Source organism: Hypanus sabinus, chromosome 12 (genome assembly GCF_030144855.1).
Source record: "Hypanus sabinus isolate sHypSab1 chromosome 12, sHypSab1.hap1, whole genome shotgun sequence".
Lineage (NCBI taxonomy): Eukaryota > Metazoa > Chordata > Chondrichthyes > Myliobatiformes > Dasyatidae > Hypanus > Hypanus sabinus.
The window spans coordinates 39,161,280-39,181,901 of record NC_082717.1 but is presented as its reverse complement, the minus strand read 5'-3'; the positions used below and the strand labels follow the sequence as shown (position 1 = coordinate 39,181,901).

The window sequence follows — 20,622 nt, the reverse complement described above, 5'->3', positions numbered from 1 at the left end:
TTGGTCTACAGGATAGTTTTAAATGTTGTACCAAATTATTTATGATATAATTGTTTGGGAATTTCTTGAAGTATATTTATAACTGTTCATTTTTTTCAGGAATTCAGCAGGTAATTTGTTATGGAATTCAGTTAATGCTGCCAGCTGACTGCTATTTATAGGTACCTGAAAGTGCATTCTTTCAGTCCTGTAGAAAAGTGTTTGCCACTTGGTATCACTGAGTTTGATTGACCTATGGATAAGTTTGTGCATAGAAGGACATCCGTTAAGTCTGGCACATAGTTCACACTAGCCGTAGACAGCTGGTTCTTTGATAAGTTTTGAAAATGACTGGGACTCCCATACTGTAAAAAGGTGACCCTGACACCAGTAATGGGAAGTATTTGGACAGACAAGGAGTGTTTAGTCAACATCGCTTTGTGCATGTTAAGTTGTACTAAAATAATAGAGTTTTTCAAGGAAGTTACCAGGAAACCTGATGATGGCAAGGCAGTGGATGTTGTCTACCTGGATTTTAGCAAGAGGCCCTTGACAAGGTCCTGCATTGGAAGTTTGTGACAAGTTCATGGGTTTGGTGAGTGAGACAGAAGACACTGATTGCAAATGAGCACATTAATCATTTGTTTACAAACAGTAAAACATACAGCCAAACATACAAGTTTGAAGTGGGATCTTGATGAGCTGGAAAAATGGGCTGAAAAAATTGCAGGTAGCATTTAATGCAAATATGTGTAAAATGACCATCTAGGGTAGATAGTACATGATGAGCTGTAAGGCACTGAGGAATATGGTAGAACAGAGGGATCTGGGAATATAGATCCATAATTCCTTGAAAGTAGTGTCACAGGTAGATAGGTTAATAAAGAGAGCTTTTGGCGCATTGGCGTTCATAAATCAATTGAGTTGGGTTGTTATGTTGCAATTGCATAAGGTGTTTTGAGTCCTAATTTGGAGTATTATGTCCAGTTTTGGTCCCCTATCTACAGGAAAGGCGTAAATAAGATTGAAAGAGTGCAGAGAATATTTATAAGGATGTTGCTGGGAATTATACAGAAAGATTGAATAGATCAAGACTTTATTCCTTGCAATGTGGAAGATTGAGAGGAGATTTAATAAAGGTATACAAAATTGTGAATAGAATAGATGAGGTAAATGCAAGCTGGCCTTTTCCACTGAGGTTGGGTGAGACTACAACTAGAGGTCATGGATTGAGGGTGAAAGGTGAAATATTTAAGGGGAACATGAGGAAGAAACATTCAGAGGTGGTAAGAGTGTGGAATGAGCTGCCAACGCAAGTGATGGAAACAAGTTCAGTTTCAGCATTTAAGAGAAATTTGGATTTATACATGGATGAGAGGGGTGTGGAGAGATGTGGTCCAGGTGCAGGTCAGTGGGAGTAGGCAGATTTATGGTTCAGCAAAAACTAGATGGGCCCAATAGCTTGTTTCTGTGCTGTGGTTTTCTATGACTTATTGACAATTAATTTAAATTGTGTTTGCATATCGATGTGTCATTACCTATTCCTGTAGGTTTTGCATCTAATTGGAATGGCTTTACTTGAAGAGAAACAACAATTAGAAAGTGCGAGTGAAGACAGCGATTTTAGTTTTAACTTCACTTCAAAAGTCTCACGTATGTATCCACAGTGTAGTAAAATTTGTGCAACTTTGCGAGGATTTAACTATTCATGGAAGAAAGGTGCCATTTTATTCATTTATCCTCTCATTCAAGTTTTTTCACCTTTCTGTTGCAGATAATTAAAAAAAACCTCATGTTTTATTTTGTTCCTGTATAAGTTGCTTCATTGTCCACTTGTGTAAATGGATTTGTTCAGGGCTAAAACTTTTGGTCTTTATTCCAAAAATCACATGTAGTACTTTTAGTTGTCCCTTTTTCTGCATTTGCTTGCATCATATTGTTATTTTCAAAGCCTGGATTATAATCTTTGCAACCTGTGTTGTGAATGCAGTGCTGCATTTTCCTACTTTTTGTTCACAAATCATATAAGCTTGATTTTCCCTACACTATGTGATGCAACATGCCTGCCTCTATTCACCAGAACACATTCATGCATCCATCCAAGTCCAGCATTATGTTCTTTTCAGTTCCTTTTATGTTAACTTTTCATCCAGGTATGATTTGCAGTAGCCGAAGGAGATGTTATCTAACTAAATGTTTCTAAAGTGGCTGGACTTGGACTTATCAGTAAAATTATCTTGAAATTTATCAGTATTTTAAGAGATTTAGCTATGACTAAGTATTGCCTAAACTTGTGAAATTTGCATATCATCATATAGCTTACTTTGGCAATATTTGGCAGGTCCTGGGGAGGCTCCAGAAAACTCACCTAGTATTTTGGCAATGCTGGAAACATTGCAAAATGCTCCCCATTTAGAGGTTTATAAGGACATGATCAAGTGGGTGCTTAAGGTATGTTCTAATGGCATTAATCCATTAAATTTGTTTCATGGTGATTTGTTCACAGTTAATCGAAAGCATATTTGAATAAAACTACTTTAGCAGATGATGTGTTAACAATTAAATAAACTGTACTATTGCCTGAAATGCGGTTTCCGCCCTGCTGCTATCTCTGCATGTTTAGGAAAACATTTCACTTTTTTATTGTGCACCAATTTTAAAAATATTTATGAATATTTTTATTATGCGAATTCAGTACCAAAAGTAAGCTATATCAATTGCACTTTGTTGTAGAATTGACAGGTTAGCGTGGAATTGAGGTCTTTCTTACTAGAATTCCGTTCAGCTGAGAAATAGATTTTCTGCTGCATTTTCATACAGAAGGTGGTGTCATTTAGGATGTAAAATCAATTCATTATGAAGTAGTAAAGTGGTATTTCAAATACTGCTGCCAATGGATTAGATAGTGGTCATTCACCCTTGGAAGTTTTTATTCAGATCTAACCTAGGATAGTAGGGTGAAAGTTTTCTCTGTGTCTGTCGATTTATAACCCCATATACAGTGGCATGCAGAAGTTTGGGCACCCCGGGTCAAAATTTCTGTTACTATGAATAGTTAAATGAGTAGACGATGAACTTATCTCCAGAAGTCATAAAGTTAAAGATGAAACATTCTTTTCAACATTTTAAGCAAGATTATTGTATTGTTTTTGTTGTGTACACTTTTAGAGTGGGGAAAAATAGGAAAGGAGCACCTTGCAAAAGTTTGGTCACCCCAAGAGATTTGAGCTCTCATATAACTTTTACGAAGGTCTCAGATTTTAATGAGCTTGTAAAGGCTATGGCTTGTTTACAGTCATCGTTGGGAAAGGCCAGGTGTTGCAAATTTCAAAGCTTTATAAATACCCTGGCTCCTCAAACATTTTCCCAACAATTAGCAGTTGCCTGGCACTCTAAAAATTAAAATAAATGATGCCCACAAAGCAGGAGAAGGGTATAAGAAGATAGCAAAGTGTTTTCAGGTAGCTGTTTCCTCAGTTCATAATGTAATTAAGAAATGGCTGTTAACAGGAATGGTGGAGGTCAAGTTGAGGTCAGGAAGACCAAGGAAACTTTTGCACAAATATGACCTTCATGGAAGAGTCTTCAGAAGAAAACCTTTACTGCGTCCTCACCACAAAATTCAGCATCAGAAGTTTGCAAAGGAACATCTAAACAAGTATGATGCATTTTGAAAACAAGTCCTGTGGACTGATGAAGTTAAAATAGAACTTTTTGGCCACAATGAGCAAAGGTATGTTTGGAGAAAAAAGGGTGCAGAATTTCATGAAAAGAACACCTCTCCAACTGTTCAGCACAGGGGTAGATCAATCATGGCTTGGGCTTGTGTTGCAGCCAGTGGCACGGGGAGCATTTCACTGGTAGAGGGAAGAATGAGTTCAATTAAATACCAGCAAATTCTGGAAGCAAACATCACACCATCTGTAAAAAAAAAAGCTGAAGATGAAAAGAGGATGGCTTCTACATCAGGGTAATGGTCCTAAACACACCTCAAAATCCACAATGGAATACCTCAAGAGGCGCAAGCTGAAGGTTTTGCCAAGGTCCTCACAGTTCCCCAACCTAAACATAATCAAATATCTGTGGATAGACCTCAAAAGAGCAGTTCATGCAAGATGGCCCAAGAATTGCACAGAACCAGAAGCCTTTTGCAAGGAAGAAAGCACTTACAAGCTGTGATACTTGCCAAAAGGAGTGTTACTAAGTACTGACCATGCAGGGTGCCCAAACTTTTGCTTCGAGCCCTTCTCCTTTTTTGTTATTTTGAAACTATAAAAGATAGAAATAAAAAAAGTAATCTTGCTTAAAATATTGAAGAAATGTGTCATCTTTAACTTTATGCCTTTTGGAAATCAGGTAATCTTTCACTCGCATAGCTATTTACGGTATCAGAAATTTTGATCCAGGGTGCCCAAACTTTTGCATACCACTCACTGTATTAATTTGTTTGCTTTATCCTGATACTGCTAACAGCAACAATTGTGAAAGAAGCCAGTGATCATTGTTCTGCTGTCTCACAATTACATACTGCCATAACTTTATTATCAGTATGTATCAGTTTTGCCAGGTAATCAAATTGACATAGTGTGAGTAGAAGGTCTTTCCTGTATATTTACTGGAGCTGTAAAAGTGAATTTGATGGTGGGAAAGTTAGTTAAGGTTGCCAATCATGCACTAACAAGTGATGCTGTAAGCCATGTGACTGAAGCATTATATTACGAAGACATGTTAATTCAATGACTTTGAAGCTGCTCATTTTACCTCCTTTCACACTTGAGCATCATAAATCACTTCTGTTAAATTGCTGGTGACACTGGCATGAAAAGATTAATTCATGAATCGCATTATATACTCTGGAAAACTAAATCCTTTTTTAATTTTATAAAACATGCCTGTTTATTCCGGCTGACTCTGATGGTCATGTTTTTTCGCACATCTTTATGAAATCTATAAGTAAATTTATTAGTGCAATAACATAATTCATTAATCATTAAATTTAACTTCTAATGTATTTTGTTCTGAAGCTTTTTGGAGTTATTCAAAAGATGAGAGAACGGAGCAACTCAAACCCTGTCGTCGAGATGGAAGGGCACAGTGTGGAGGAGGTAAGAATGAAAGCCAGTCACTTTAAGATCTAGCTTCCTGATACAAAATGTGACTGCACAAATTATATAGTTAACTTTAAGGAACATGGATAACTTTTTGAAAATAAGTGCATTTTATCAAAATATTCTCGCTTTTCAACTTTTTTTAAATGATTGGTTTTAGATGTTTTACAGTAATGTTTTAGTCACTCTTGTTCAAGTTTTCCATTTGTCCAAACAGTAAATATACATCTTTATTTGTTTAAAATGACTTCACTTCTTGTTCTTTTCATTTTCATCTACTCAGTTGAATCCATTTTGGTAGTTTTTTCACTTCCTCTAGCCACCTTTTCCCTCTCCACCTGCTCAAAATCTTAATAGTCATTTAATTTTATGGAAAACCTTGTGAGCAGTGTCAACTGAATAGAATTTGTGGCATTTATGCAATGTCCTTAGGCTCCATTCACAGACATCTTTCAAGGACAGCCCTATGGACTTTCCTCCTCTGGAATCCAAGATTATGAAAATAACATTTCATCACTGATTGTAGCTAACTGAGTAAAAGCCCTGAAAATGTCAGATTTGTTTAGTGTTATTGGACTAATATTGTCAACCTATTTTTCTTTTAGAATAGTTGAATAAGTTATTATTGCATAATAATATAAAAATATATTATAAATATTTTTCATGTACTCTACAGGTTAAAATTATAAATTTTCAACTTAAATTAATACTTAAAAAAAGATTGTAAGTAAGGTTGATGCTGTGTAAGATAACTAAGTGAAAACATTAATCATTCAACTGTTCTTTTTATAGTGTTTACGAGATAAAGACAAAGCAGATCGAAAGCGGAAAGCTGAAATTGCTCGTCTGCGTAGAGAGAAGATAATGGCCCAGATGTCAGAAATGCAGAGGCATTTTATAAATGAAAATAGGGAATTATTTCAACAGACCCTAGAAGAACTAGAGGCTTCGTCTTCTACTACACCTGACAATAGGTAAAAAGACAAATTTTTATCATGATTGGCTGGGTATATTTTGTATTGAAGCAAAACGTGCTATTTATCAGTTAATGCATTAGAATTATTTTGAAATGATCTGAAGTATACCACATTAACCTTCCCCATCTGTAACCAATTTGCTAGTCTGATATAGTTGCTTCTCCTGATGCATCATGAATAGTTTTCAACATTTTCCATTTCATAATGTCAATACTGCAATATCGTAATGCTGTCATCACCCCTTTTGATACAATAGTCACTATCGTTTTGATTATTCCCTTGTAGTTTACCTATGTTCACTTCAGATTATTCAAGTAGTTCCCAGGGCAATCTCATGTCCAAGATATAAAAAAAATGTTTGTGAAGGGCACTTCAAATCATTCATCACATTGCTGGACCATGGATTTGAACATTTATACATAGAACTCCATACATCTTGAATTTCTTGCCAACTTCCAAATCAGTTTACATCTTTAAAGCAACTCTTTGTTTAATGCCTTCCATTGTGTTTTGGGCCATGATGAAACACTGAAAGCTCTGCATCTATGATCAATGTAAACTATACCCAATATCCTGTTCTTTCTTTCTTTTTCAATATTTTTATTATTATTATTATTATTATTAATATCAACATAATAAGATTAATACATAGATAATGAGATTACAAACATACACATTTCAACTGAACATGAAAGAATATATAAGCAATAGTTACAATATAAATGAGTCTTCCCAAATCATGGACGATACAAGTAACATATAAACAAAGCAAACCTAGGTATATCCTAATATATATTTTTAAAAGAACAGAAAAAGAAAAAAAAAATTATGCAAGAAAAACTAATCTAACAATCTAATAACTAATAAGGAAAAAAACAAAAAAAGAAAAGAATGGGGGAAAATGAAAAAAAAGGGCTGTTTATAATATCTAACAAAAATACAAAATCATCAGTGTCGTCAACTCCGATCCTCTCAACATATGTAAAATCAAAACTGGAAAAACAAATAGGCTTGGAACAGGGTCACATTACATCATATGAAAATATTGAATAAATGGTCTCCATATCTTTTCAAATTTAATAGAAGTATCAAATACAACACTTTTAATTTTTTCTAAATTTAGACATAACATAGTTTGAGAAAACCAATGAAATACGGTAGAAGGATTAATTTATCAATTCAACAAAATAGATCTTCTAGCCATTAATGTAAGAAATGCAATCATTCAACAAGCAGAAGAGGATAAATCGACTGAGTCCATCATTGGTAAACCAAAAACTGCAGTAATAGGATGAGGTTGTAAATCAATGTTCAATACCGTGGAAATAATATCAAAAATGTCTTTCCAATATTTTTTCAAAAGCGGACGAGACCAAAACATATGAGTTAAAGACGCTATCTCAGAATGACATCTGTCACAAATAGGATTTATATAGGAATAAAAATGAGCCAATTTATCCTTGGACATATGATCCCTATGCACAACTGTATTAATGAATGTTTAGCACATATAGATGATGAATTAACTAATTGAAGAATTTTATCCCAATTCTCAATAGGGATAGTAAGGTTAAGTTCCCTTTCCCAATCATTTTTAATCTTATAGAAGGGCTCTGAACGTATCTTCATAATTATATTGTAGAGTTTTGATATTAGCCCTTTCTGAGAAGGATTTAGTTCAAACAAATTCTCCAAAATACCTGAAGACACGAGATTTGGAAAGGTAGGAAGTACAGTATTTAAGAAATTCCTAATCTGTAAATATCTAAAAAAAGAAATCTAGGCAAATTATATTTATTAGATAATTGTTCAAAAGACATAAAACAATTATCCAAAAATAAATCGGAAAATCGTAGTAATCCTTTAGTCTTCCAAGCTGAATAAGCTTGGTCTATAATAGAAGGATAAAAAAAGCAATGGAATACAATAGAATATTTAAAACAAACTGAGTCAACCTAAAAAATTTCTGAAATTGAAACCATATACGTAAAGTATGTTTAACTATTGGATTGTCAATTCGTTTCTGCAATTTAGAAAGAGCAAAGGGAAGAGAAGACCCTAACATAGAACCCAATGAAAATCCTTGTACAGATTTAATTTCCAGGTTCACCCAATGAAGGCTAAAAGATAAATCCCAATCCTTTAACCAACATATTAAATATCGGATATTGACTGCCCAATAATAAAATCTAAAATTAGGCAATGCCAATCCACCTTCCTTCCTTGCCTTCTGAAAATATTTTTTACCTAATCTAGGATTTTTATTCTGCCATATATATGAGGAAATTTTTGAATCAACATTAGCAAAAAAAGATTTTGGAATAAAAATTGGTACTGCTTGAAATATATATAAAAACTTGGGTAAAATAACCATCTTAATAGCATTAATCTGACCTATCAGAGATAAAGATACTGGTGACCGTTTAGTAAACAAACATTTAATCTGATCGATTAGGGGTAAAAAATTAACCTTAAATAAGTCCTTATAATTTCTTGTGATTTTAATCCCTAAGTAAATTATAGAGTCATTAACTAATTTAAAAGGTAAATTTCCATAAATTGGAACCCATCTATTTAAAGGAAACAATTCACTCTTATTAAGATTTAATTTATACCCAGAAAAATTAATTGAGCCAACAATGATATAACTGCAGGAATGGATTTCTCAGGATCAGAAATAAATAATAATAAATCATCTGCATATAATGATAGCTTATGTATATCCGTCCCATGATTAATGCCAAAAATGTTCTGTGATTCTCTGATAGCAATTGCCAACGGTTCTAAAGCAATATCAAATAATAATGGGCTAAGAGGACAGCCTTGTCTAGTACCCCGAAATAAACGAAAAAAGGGAGATCTTTGATTGGTAGTAAACACTGAGGCTACTGGAGTATGATATATCAGTTTAATCCAGGAAATGAATGTCGGACTAAAATTAAACTTCTCATGCACAGTAAATAAGTATGGCCATTCAACTCTATCAAATGCTTTCTCCACATCTAATGAAATGACACATTCTGAAGTGCTATGTGAAGGAGTATAAACAATATTCAATAATCTCCTAACGTTGAAAAAAGAATAGCGATTTTTAATAAAACCAGTTTGATCTTCTGAGATAATTTGAGGTAATACCTTCTCTAGCCTGGATGCCAGTAACTTGGAAAAGATCTTGGAATCTACATTCAATAAGGATATTGGTCTATAGGATGCACAGTCAGTAGGGTCTTTATCTTTCTTCAATATTAAAGAAATGGATGTTCTATAAAAAGATTGTGGCAGATTACTCAATCTAATTGCTTCTTCAAAAACCCTGCATAACCAAGGAGAAAGAGTAGAGGAAAAACGTTTTTAAAATTCTACTGTATACCCATCTGGACCTGGTGCTTTCCCAGAATTCATAGAGGAAATAACCCCTTTAATTTCTGCATCCGTAATAGGAGTTTCTAATGTGAAAGATTATCTGATGATAATTTTGGAAAATTCAATTTCCCAAGAAAATCACACATGGTATTATAATCATGAGGGAATTCAGAATGATACAGGGAAGTATAAAAATCTTGAAAAGATTTGATAATCTCATCATGGTTAACTGTCAGATCCCCATTCTGCTGACGAATCTTAGTAATTTGGCGTTTAACCAAAGCATTCTTCAATTGACTAGCTAACAGTTTACCCGATTTATCACTATGTATATAAAAACCAGATCTGGTTTTCATTAATTGATTTTCAATCGAAGATGTAAGTAATAAACTATGTTCCATTTGAAGTTCAACCCTTTGTTTGTAAAGCTCCTTACTAGGAGCAGTCGAATATTTCTTGTTAATCTCTTTAATTTTATCAGCCAATAAAAGAGTTTCCTTCTTAATGCGTTTTCTCAAACCAACGGAGTAGGAGATAATCTGTCCACGTATATATGCTTTAAAAGTGTCCCAAAGTGTTCCGCAAGAAATATCATCCGTGGAATTAGTTGAAAAGAAGAAATCGATCTGTTCCTTCATAAATTTAATAAAATCCGGATCTTGCAGTAAGGTAGAATCTAATCGCCATTGTCTAGCACTAGAAGCTGTATCCGTAAATTTAACAGGAAGTTTTAATGGAGCATGGTCAGAGATGGCTATAATATCATAATTACAACCAATTACCGATGGAATAAAACAAGAGTCAATAAAAAAGTAGTCAATTCTCAAGTAAGAATGATAAACATGTGAGAAAAATGAAAACTCTTTGTCTTTAGAATGCCGAAATCTCCAAATATCAAAAATTCCATTATCAGTCAAAAAAGAGTTAATATAAGTGTCCAACTTATTAGGTAAAATCTGAGTAGATGTAGATCTGTCCAACAAAGGATTTAAACAACAATTAAAGTCACCACCCATTATTAACCTATATTTATTTAGATTAGGTAGGGAAGTAAATAAGGACTTAAAAAAATCAGGATAATCCACATTTAGAGCATAAACACTAACCATAGCAACCTTTTTGTTAAAAAGTAACCCAGTAATTAACAAAAATCTACCATTCGGATCTGAAAAAATATCGTGTTGAACAAATGCAATAGAGGAGTCAATAAAAATTGAAACTCCCTTTACTTTAACATTCGAATTCAAATGGTACTGTTGACCCTTCCAAAACCTAAAAAAAACGATGATTGTCCTCTTTCCTCACATGAGTTTCTTGTACAAAAATAATATGAGCATTCAGTTTTTGGAATACTTTGAAAATCTTTTTCCGTTTAATCGGATGGTTTAAGCCATTAATATTCCAAGAGACAAAATTAATGGTCTGAGCCATATTTCTGAAATCAACCCTTTGGTATATAATGGGTTAACCAAATTATGAACTCATGCACCCGGAAGAGGAACAAAAATAAGGGGCGGACCCGGATGTGATGACATCGTGGACATTTTAGTAGTTTAAGATCAGCCCAAATGAAAAAACTAAAAAAAACTGATATAAAGAACATAAGATTTAGAAATAAAACTCCCACCCCCCACTCAAGAGGAGAAAGCCCCTTCCCAGCCAGGAAAAGGCTGGGAAGAAAGAGAAATGAAACTAAATCTACCCCCATATCAGCAGAGGGCAACTCCGTATATAAAGGGAAAAAAAGATCCACCCAAACTCTAAAGAAATAATGATCACTATACTAAAACCAAACTTCTTAATAGAATTGCTAGTAAAAAAAACCAAAAAGAATATAATCACTAGTAACTTATAAATTGGGTTAAAACCCAAACAAACCAAAAAAAAAATTAAACTGTGATAAGAAATGCATTATAGGAAGAAGACGAGAGAAAAAAAAAGGCGAAGTCAAAAAAAAAGCCAAAAATACTTTAGAGAAGAAACCGCCATCTTAGTAAAAAAAAATTCACCTTCGAAGGATTAATAATAATGACCAAAGATAAAGTACAGTGATTGAAGTAAGTAAAATAAAAAGATTAGTATGTCGAAAAAAAAACTTTAACTAGAGTATAAAATATAGAGTAAACCTACACCAATAGCCAGAAACAAAATCTGGTTTTGGAAATAAAAACCATCTTGCAACAATCAAAATCACTCATTTATTAGAGACAAGAGATGAGAATCAGCAGCAGCAGGGAAGATCTCATTCAGAAAGCTTCTAGCTTCAGATGTAGAAAGGAAAACACTCCGTGATGCATTGGCAGGTGAGATTCTGAGCTTTGCAGGGTATAAGAGCGCAGGTTTTAGATTTTTCTCATAACATTCGGACATCAGAGGTTTAAAAAGAAGCCTTGCCTTCATTACTTCTGGACTAAAATCCTCCACTAATTGAAAATCGAATTCTTGGAATTTGACCATCCCTACATGCCAAGCCACACGAATAAGTTGCTCTTTAACATGCACATAGTGAAATCGGACAATTACAGCCGGTGGTTTAGCTGAAGCGCTTGGTGATCGATGCATAATTCTGTGAGCGCGATCAAGTAACGGAGGACTGTCTGGGAATACAGAAGGGAACGCATCCTTTAAAAGTTGAGCAAAATACTTCGAGGGGTCCCCTTGTTCAATACCTTCCGGGAGACCAAGTATGTGTAAGTTCTGCCTTCTGGACCGATTTTCAAAGTCAACACTCTTGGCTTTGTTACGTATCCCGTAACTGGATAACTCACCAGCAAAGATAGAGAGGTCCGTTGGAGTCTGATGGCACTATTTTCAAACGTTTTATTCAAAAGGGGAGCACAAAAATCAGGGTTAATACAAATATTCAAATCGTATATGGCAGTTAAACTCAATCTAAAAAGCGGGTATAGCAATAATCATCACTATGAAATATCTCGACTGTTGTCTAGGGGATAATATATTGTCCGTTGGAAATATAAAAGTCACTCAGAAGTCTGCAGACTTTTGCCCTCCGGCTGGGTTTCACATGTTTTTAGAGGGATCGGTGAAAACGAAAAGAGAACTTGCCCGGGTCTTTACGCAGCCACTCCGTTAAATCAGGGGAGCATTGTTTTCCCCTTTGTTAGTGCGATGTCTTTCTCGGTATCATCAGTCACCCACTCCCTAGGCCAAAGGAGTTAGGAGCCCACGTGGCGTTGCGCGGCTTCCAGCTCTCTCGGGAGCGTTGAGCAATCGAGTTCTTCAGGAGCGTCTCTCTCTCTGTGGGGGTACCGCCTCCTGCAGCCCTCTTTTATCTTTACCTGCCGAGTTGTGGCTGTCCATCAAAGTAGGGTGATGCAATCTCCACCCCCACATTGCTCGAGGGTATTCATGCCCATGATAGTTGTCACTTAGCCGGGACATTCACGTGACACAGGTGCCCCTACGAACAATGGTCAAGACCGTTGCATTGTCTCTCGCTTCCGAGTCCCGAATTAATAGCGATCTTGCAATTCCCCGGAAGGAGGGGGCTGCTCCTGCTCCTTCGGCCCCTCAGAGCTATGGTACCTTCATAACACCTCCCCTCTAAACAGCGTTTTTTTTTACCAACGGTTAAAAAAAAACGAAGTTGTACAGTGTCTTACAGAGTTTTTTTTTACAATACCCAAGCTTGCTTTTTTTTTGTGCAGAGCCATACAGTTACACCTTTTGTTCAGTATCTAGGTAAACAATCCGCTAGCACATTGTCACTCCCCTTAATGTGTTGTATCTGAATATCGAATTCCTGCAGCATCAGACTCCAGCTCAATAACCTCCGGTTTTTATTTTTCATATTGGCCAGGAATACCAACGGGTTGTGATCGGTATAGACCACTAGGGGTTTTTGCGCGGGACAAATGTACACTTCGAAATGTTGTATCACCAACACAAGTGCTAACAATTCCTTTTCTATGGTAGAGTAATTCCTCTGGTGTACATTGAACTTCCGAGAGAAATATGCTACCGGGTGCTCCACTCCATCCCCTGCTTGCTGTAAGAGGACCGCCCCTGCAGCCTTATCACTGGCGTCCGTTGCCAAGGATAAGGGTGCTAACAAATCGGGTGCTTTTAACACCGGGTGATGGCACAATATGGCTTTTAACTTTTCAAAAGCACTCTGACAAGAGGGACCCCACTCAAGTCTTTCCTCCTTCCGCAGGAGTTTTGTAAGGGGGAGCGCAATGTCCGCGAAATTTTTACAAAATTTCCGATAGTATCCCATCATGCCCAAAAACCTCCTCAGAGCCCTTTTATTGTAGGGTACAGGAACCTCAGAAATAGCCTGTACCTTCGCCTGCACAGGAGCCAACTGTCCCTCTCCCACCACATACCCCAAATAGGTGATAGTGGCATGACCAAATTCACTCTTGGCGAGGTTTACTGTAAGGTGGGCTGTCGACATTTAGGTAAACAGATTTTCCACGGCCTCCAGGTGCACCCCCCAGGTGTCACTCCACACTATCACATCGTCAAGATAAGCCTTGGTGTGGGTTAACCCCTTTATCACAGTGTCTATCATCTGCTGAAATGTCCCTGGTGCATTTTTCATCCCAAACGGCATAACGTTGTACTCGTACAACCCGGACGGGGTGACAAAGGCGGAAATCTCTCGAGCCCTGTCCGTTAAAGGAGCACACCGGTACCCCTTTAGCAAGTCAACTTTTGTGATGTACCTCGCCTTCCCCACTTGGTCAATGCAACCATCCACCCGGGGAATAGGGTAAGCATCTGTCTGGGTGACCGCGTTGACCTTCCGGTAATCGGTACAGAATCTTATGGTACTGTCCGGTTTTGGGACAACCACACAAGGAAAAGCCCATGCAGAAGAGGATTCGTGGATTATCCCAGCAGCTAGCATATGTTCAATCTCCTTCCTTCCTAGCTGGCACTTTTTGGAATTCATACGATAAGGTGCCTGTTTTATGGGCTGGGTTGAGGTAACTATCACATCATGTTGCGTCCCACTACACCTTCGGGGAACATCTGGGTATAAGTCTGCATGCCGGTGAATGAGCTGTATTACCTGCTCCCTCTGTTCAGGCTGTAAGTGTATAACTTTATCCGCAAGGCTTGCCAATACCATAGAGTTCTCCAATCTGGTGGGGACTATACCTATCTTTTCGACCCGCTCTGGTCCCTCCGGACCATCCCCCCCACCTCATCGGTTTTCATGGCTGCCCCGGCCACCGCGGAGGGGGTGTCATGGTACCTTTTCATCATGTTCACGTGAACTAACTGGGTCTGCTTTCACCGATCAGGGGTTTCAATCACGTAATTCAGCGAGTCTATTTTCTTGCGCACTGTATATGGTCCTTGAAACCTCGCCTGAAGGGGATGGTTAACTACCGGAAATAGGACCAAAACCTTGTCGCCTATGTTAAACTCTCGTTCTCTCGCTTTCGGGTTATACCACTGACTCATTTTTTTCTGGGATTCTTTAAGGTTTTCCTTTGCCAAGGCGTATACTTTATGCAGCCTCTCCCGGAATTTCAGAACATAGTCGATCACACTGACTTGAACGGTCGGGCTAGACCACTTTTCTCTCAGGAGGGTTAGAGGGCCCCTGGGCCTGTGACCGAAAACAAGCTCAAACGGACTGAACCCCATTGAGCACTGGACCGTATCCCTGACGGCAAATAACAGAAGGAGTAAAGCCTCATCCCCATCTCGAACGTTCTCCTGACAATAAGTTTTAAGCATGGTCTTTAGGGTAGCGTGGAACCTTTCCAACGCCCCTTGGGATTCCGGGTGGTACGCGGAGGCTAGAATTTGTTCTACCCCTAGCTGGGTCATCATCTGCCTAAATACGGTAGATGTGAAGGTACTCCCCTGATTCGATTGTATCTCCTTAGGCAGCCCCACTGTGGTAAAGAATTTAATGAGGGCCCCTACCACCACAGCGGTTCTAATATTACCCAGAGGCACAGCCTCTGGAAATCGTGTAGCGGCACACATCATGGTCATGATATACTGCCGCCCCCTCACAGTTTTTGGTAGGGGTCCCACAAAATCCACAATGATTCGGGAGAAGGGCTCCTCGCATGCGGGGATGGGTCATAGGGGTGCCTTAGGGATAACTTGATTTGGCTTACCCACCATTTGACAGGTATGACACCTTTTACAATATTCAATAATCTCCTTTCTCAGGTTTGGCCAATAGAACTCTCTTTGAACCCGATCCACTGTCTTCGTTATTCCCAAATGCCCACCTAAAGGTCCCTTATGAGCTAAATTCAAAATTTCTTCCCGATTCACTTTCGGGACTACTATCTGGTGTACCACCGCCCAGTCCTCATCGACCGACACCTTGGGGGGCCTCCACTTCCTCATCAACACACCCTCCTTCAGGTAGTAACCTTCGGGCTCGGTTTCAACCTCGGTCTCTGAAAGAGCCAACTCTCTCAAGGCTTTCAGCTCCTCGTCACTTTCCTGTTCCCGTACAAACTCTCGCCTGGCTAGTGGCAGGTCTACCTCCTCCTGTTTACTCCCCCCCCCCCCCCCCCCCTTACTCTCCGGTTTCTCTTCCTCTCACCCTCGCTGGTACAGAGTCGGTAAAAACGTGTCGGCCAAATCAAAACCGCCCGGATTTAATCTGCTCTCTCTCTCAGCTGTCTTTTTCGACATGCTGTGAGTGACCACGCAGGCGGGGTAGACCTTCAGATCTGAGGGAGGGGCCTCAATCCTCGCAGGCTGGGTTGTTAGCTTCACTGCTGCTCCCATTTTTCCTCCTGCTAGGTCGTTCCCCAGAAGGACATCCACACCTTCCGCCGGCAACTCCGGCAGGACCCCCAGCTCTACTGGTCCCGACACCAACTCACAATCTAGAATGACCCTATGCAAGGGTACCACTTCGGTCCCTTTTCCTATGCCTTTCAGGGCTACCTCTCCTGTCGGAGGTCCGAACTCTAGCACTTTACGGCTAATCAATGATAGCTCAGCCCCACTGTCTCTCCAGATCCGTACTGGAATTTGTGGGCCACCCTCCTCCAGGGACACGGTTCCTTTGGAACTAAGCGTCTCACGCCCCTCCTGTAGTCCATCTACCAGGGGCCCTCTCGCCGATTTCCAGATCGACATGATACATCCTATAGGAATAGCTGCTTTCCCTTTTTCTGGCTCCCTCCTAGGAGCGGAGCACTTTGATGCAATATGCCCCACCTTCCCACAATTAAAACAGGTCAAACCAGGAAATCTCCAGGTTTCTGGACTGGTATCCTCACTTTTCCAGCTAGCTCCCGGCTGAGTTTCTACCTTAGCCGGCGGGCTTTCCCTACTGTTCCCACGGTCTCTCGGGTAACTTTTTGTCAAGGAAAACCTTGTCTTGTGAGTTAGGGCATATTCATCTGCGAACCTAGCAGCTGCTGAGACGGACTTAGTCAGCCTCTCGGTCAAATATATCCGGATCTCCTCCGGAACACAACTTTTAAATTCCTCAATCAAAAGTAACTCCCTGAGATGCCCATAATCCTCGTCCACTCCTTCCGCGGTGCACCAACGGTCCAAGAGCACCCCCTTCTCATGGACTAGCTTGGTATACGTTTGATTCCACCCTTTCCTTAAATTTCTAAACTTTGGTCTATAGGCCTCAAGTACCAATTCGTAAGTCCGGAGAATGACCTTTTTTACCTCATCATAATTCTCCGCTTCTCCCTCCTCCAGAGACAACGCCGCATATGCTCGTTGGGCTTTCCCCTTTAACACACTTTGTAACAACACCACCCACTGCTCTTTTGGCCACTTCTGATTTACTGCCACCTTTTCAAAAAGCAAGAAATAGCTATCGACATCTGTCTCCTCGAACGGGGGCACCAATCTCAACTCCCTACTAACATTAAACCGCTCTGCTTGGTCTAACCCTTGATCTCTGCGTTCGTTCTTCATCTTCTCAATTTCCCGGTCATGTTGCCTCTCCTTCTCTTTCTCGGCCCGTTCCCTCTCTTTCTCTTCTGCTTCTAGTTTCTTTAGGTGAATTTCATGCTGCCTTTGCCTTTCCCTCTCTCTCTCTTGCCTTTCCCTCTCTCTTTCATCTGCTTCCATCTCTTAACTTAATTTCACGTTCCAACTTCAATTTCTCCACCTCTAACTGAACCGTCCCACTTGATGGTATCTCTTCAGGGATATCTCCCAATACCTCAGCTTCAAACACCTTCTTCCCAATGTAATACTGTGTTATGGCCCTTCGTACCTCCCGCTTTTTCATGGACGACCTCACTTCTGTGAGGTTCAACCCCTTCACTAAATTTAACAAGTCTGATTTGGTGGCCGCCTCTAGCGCCCCCACCGTCGGGTTTTCCATAAATTCACCCACGTCCATCTTTGCTAGTTTCCCGTCTGGCTACCCGCGTAACCAGATTCAAGTTTTGGACTACAAGCCCGATTCACTGGCCTCCCAATTTGGTGTCAAATCCCGAGACGAGAAACCCAAGTTGTTACGTATCCCGTAACTGGATAACTCACCAGCAAAGATAGAGAGGTCCGTTGGAGTCTGATGGCACTATTTTCAAACGTTTTATTCAAAAGGGGAGCACAAAAAGCAGGGTTAATACAAACATTCAAATCGTATATGTCAGTAAAACTCAATCTAAAACGCGGGTATAGCAATAATCATCATTATGAAATAATCTCGACTGTTGTCTAGGGGATAATGTATTGTCCGTTGGAAATATAAAAGTCACTCAGAAGTCTGCAGACTTTTGCCCTCCGACTGGGTTTCACGTGTTTTTAGAGGGATCGGTGAAAACGAAAAGAGAACTTGCCCGGGTCTTTACGCAGCCACTCCGTTAAATCAGGGGAGTGTCGTTTTCCCCTTTGTTAGTGCGATGTCTTTCTCAGTATCATCAGTCACCCGCTCCCTAGGCCAAAGGAGTTAGGAGCCCACGTGGCGTTGCGCGGCTTCCAGCTCTCTCGGGAGCGTTGAGCGATCGAGTTCTTCGGGAGCGTTGAGCGATCGAGTTCTTCGGGAGCGTCTCTCTCTCTGGGGGTACCGCCTCCTGCAGCCCCCTTTTATCTTTACCTGCCGAGTTGTGGCTGTCCATCAAAGTAGGGTGATGCAATCTCTGCCCCCACATTGCTCGAGGGTATTCATGCCCATGATAGTTGTCACTTAGCTGGGACATGCACGTGACACAGGTGCCCCTACGAACAATGGTCAAGACCGTTGCATTGTCTCTCGCTTCCGAGTCCCGAATTAATAGCGATCTTGCAATTCCCCGGAAGGAGGGGGCTGCTCCTGCTCCTTCGGCCCCTCAGAGCTGTGGTACCTTCATAACAGCTTTAAGTGTTTCCACCTGTTTAATTGTCGAAGATAAATTCTGCTCCAGTTTTTCGATTATCAAGTCTCGCTTCCGAGCGTCCTCTTGCAAAGTTGCAATTAGAACTTGCTGCTGGCTAACTACTGAATCAGTCTTACCCATATAATCCCGAAAAGCCTTTATATCTTGCTTGAAAATTTGTCGTCGTTCTTCAAATTTTTCATTTAAAACCTCCAATAACATTTCATAAGTCAATTCAGTGTGCTTAGGATCAGTCTTTTTCTTCTTTCCGTTCCCGTTAGAATCTTTCCCAGGGTCTCGCCCTTTAGATCTCAAAGCCATTTCTGTACTCATTTCTTCAAAATTCACAATAAACTCTTAAAGATAAGTCCAAAAAAGTAGCAAGAATCTTTTGGTGTAGGTAAAAGTAAGTTAAATAAGGGTGATCATAGGTTAAAAAAAGTAAAGGTTATGGAGCGTATCTGAAACAGTGCTCACTCTATGAGCATCTGCTGCTGACCTCTTATCCTGTTCTACCTATTTGTTTTTTTGACATCACCGATTTCAAATGACTATATTAACCTCATCCAAAGGTGAAAGGGATTCCCCTTATATGCTTCCTTCCCTGTACATTAAACTGTAGTCATTGTTCTTCCTTTCATTCAGTTCTGTTTCTGGAATAGTATGCCAATGTGTCCATATCTTAAAAATTTTCAACGGTCTTGGTGTCGAGTCTTGCTTAAGTATGCTGCTATGAAGTTGATTGTACAAATGGATTATGTTTTGATTTTTTTGCAAAAATTTTAAGTTTGCATCACAAAGGCATCTCGGAATTTTTCAGATTTTGAAAATTATCAATGTTAAATCCCTGTCCCAATCTTTAAATATTGCTGTTCTAAATTAGGAGGTAAGAGACCAGCATTACTGTGGTTATTGTTTTTTTGGATTTATTTTGTCTTCATTTATTGCTGATACTGTTTTAAGAGGGCCTGTTTTGAAAGGTGGTTGTGCATGTCCAAAAGAATTGTTTTCTGATGTAGCAGTATCCTTGAATTAACAATTTCAGGCAAAATTTATTTCTCCAAGTAGTTAGGAAATCTCCCATACTTTAAAATTGATTTGTGAAGTGCTCAAGCCAAAGGAACTCTTGAAGGACCATGAATTCAAGTTCAAATTTAATTGTCACTAGACAACGGGGTGACCCGTTGGGGCACCCTTTGAGAGAAAGATAGTGCAGTCTGATGTGACCAGAATGAACATTAAATTTTCCTGAATGCTATTGGTATTGCTTTGCTTTGGAAACTGAAGAATAAAAACCAGTTCATTAAAGAAGAAAGACGCGTAGCAAGGCAAATATAGCTCCTCCTCGTTTAATGAAGGACACTTCTGATCGCAACATTTCTGGTTGATCTGCCACCCTTGTGCCTCTCGTTGTCATTCTGGAGACGTGCAGTCCTTTCATGCGCTGTCTTTTCATCTCTTCTGCTATTTGTTCTGTCTCTGATCTTGGAGAAGTGCATTTCTCAGCTCCTTTATCTCTTCCTCTCTCCTCCTCCTGTGCCTGTTGTTGTCATTCTGGAGACGTGCATGCCTCTCCTCTGTCTCTTCTTCTCTCATCTTTTTTGTCCTGACTCTTTGATCCTGGAGTCATGCAGCCCTGGCCTCATCAGATTCTTGTTCTCTCCCTCTCCTTGCTGCTTCCTGATGATGTTTGGCGTCTCCCTTCTCTTTCCACGCAGCATAATTAGGCTGACCATATTTATTTCTACCCTAATGCTGGATAGAAGATACAAAGCAGTAAAGGAAGCTGATTATTCTTGATGATGTGGTTGGCGCTCTCCTAAATGGACGTGATATAGTCACCGCTGTCCTTTGACTGCAGCAAAGGGTTTTATGGGTGTCTCGAAGTACGTCATTACAGGTTAC

The 20,622-nt window shown here is 39.3% G+C and overlaps 1 protein-coding gene across 5 annotated transcripts in view; it reads left to right on the top strand.

Moving 5' to 3' along the window:
- The window catches only part of ubr2 (ubiquitin protein ligase E3 component n-recognin 2), a 222,762-nt gene that overhangs the window by 136,233 nt on the left and 65,907 nt on the right, over nucleotides 1–20,622 (top strand). For all 5 annotated transcript variants that reach the window (XM_059985777.1, XM_059985778.1, XM_059985779.1 and 2 more), the window contains 4 exons: nucleotides 1,530–1,632; nucleotides 2,321–2,430; nucleotides 5,004–5,084; nucleotides 5,880–6,061. In XM_059985777.1, the coding sequence (XP_059841760.1) occupies nucleotides 1,530–1,632; nucleotides 2,321–2,430; nucleotides 5,004–5,084; nucleotides 5,880–6,061 (476 nt within the window). The remainder of the gene's footprint in view (nucleotides 1–1,529; nucleotides 1,633–2,320; nucleotides 2,431–5,003; nucleotides 5,085–5,879; nucleotides 6,062–20,622) is intronic.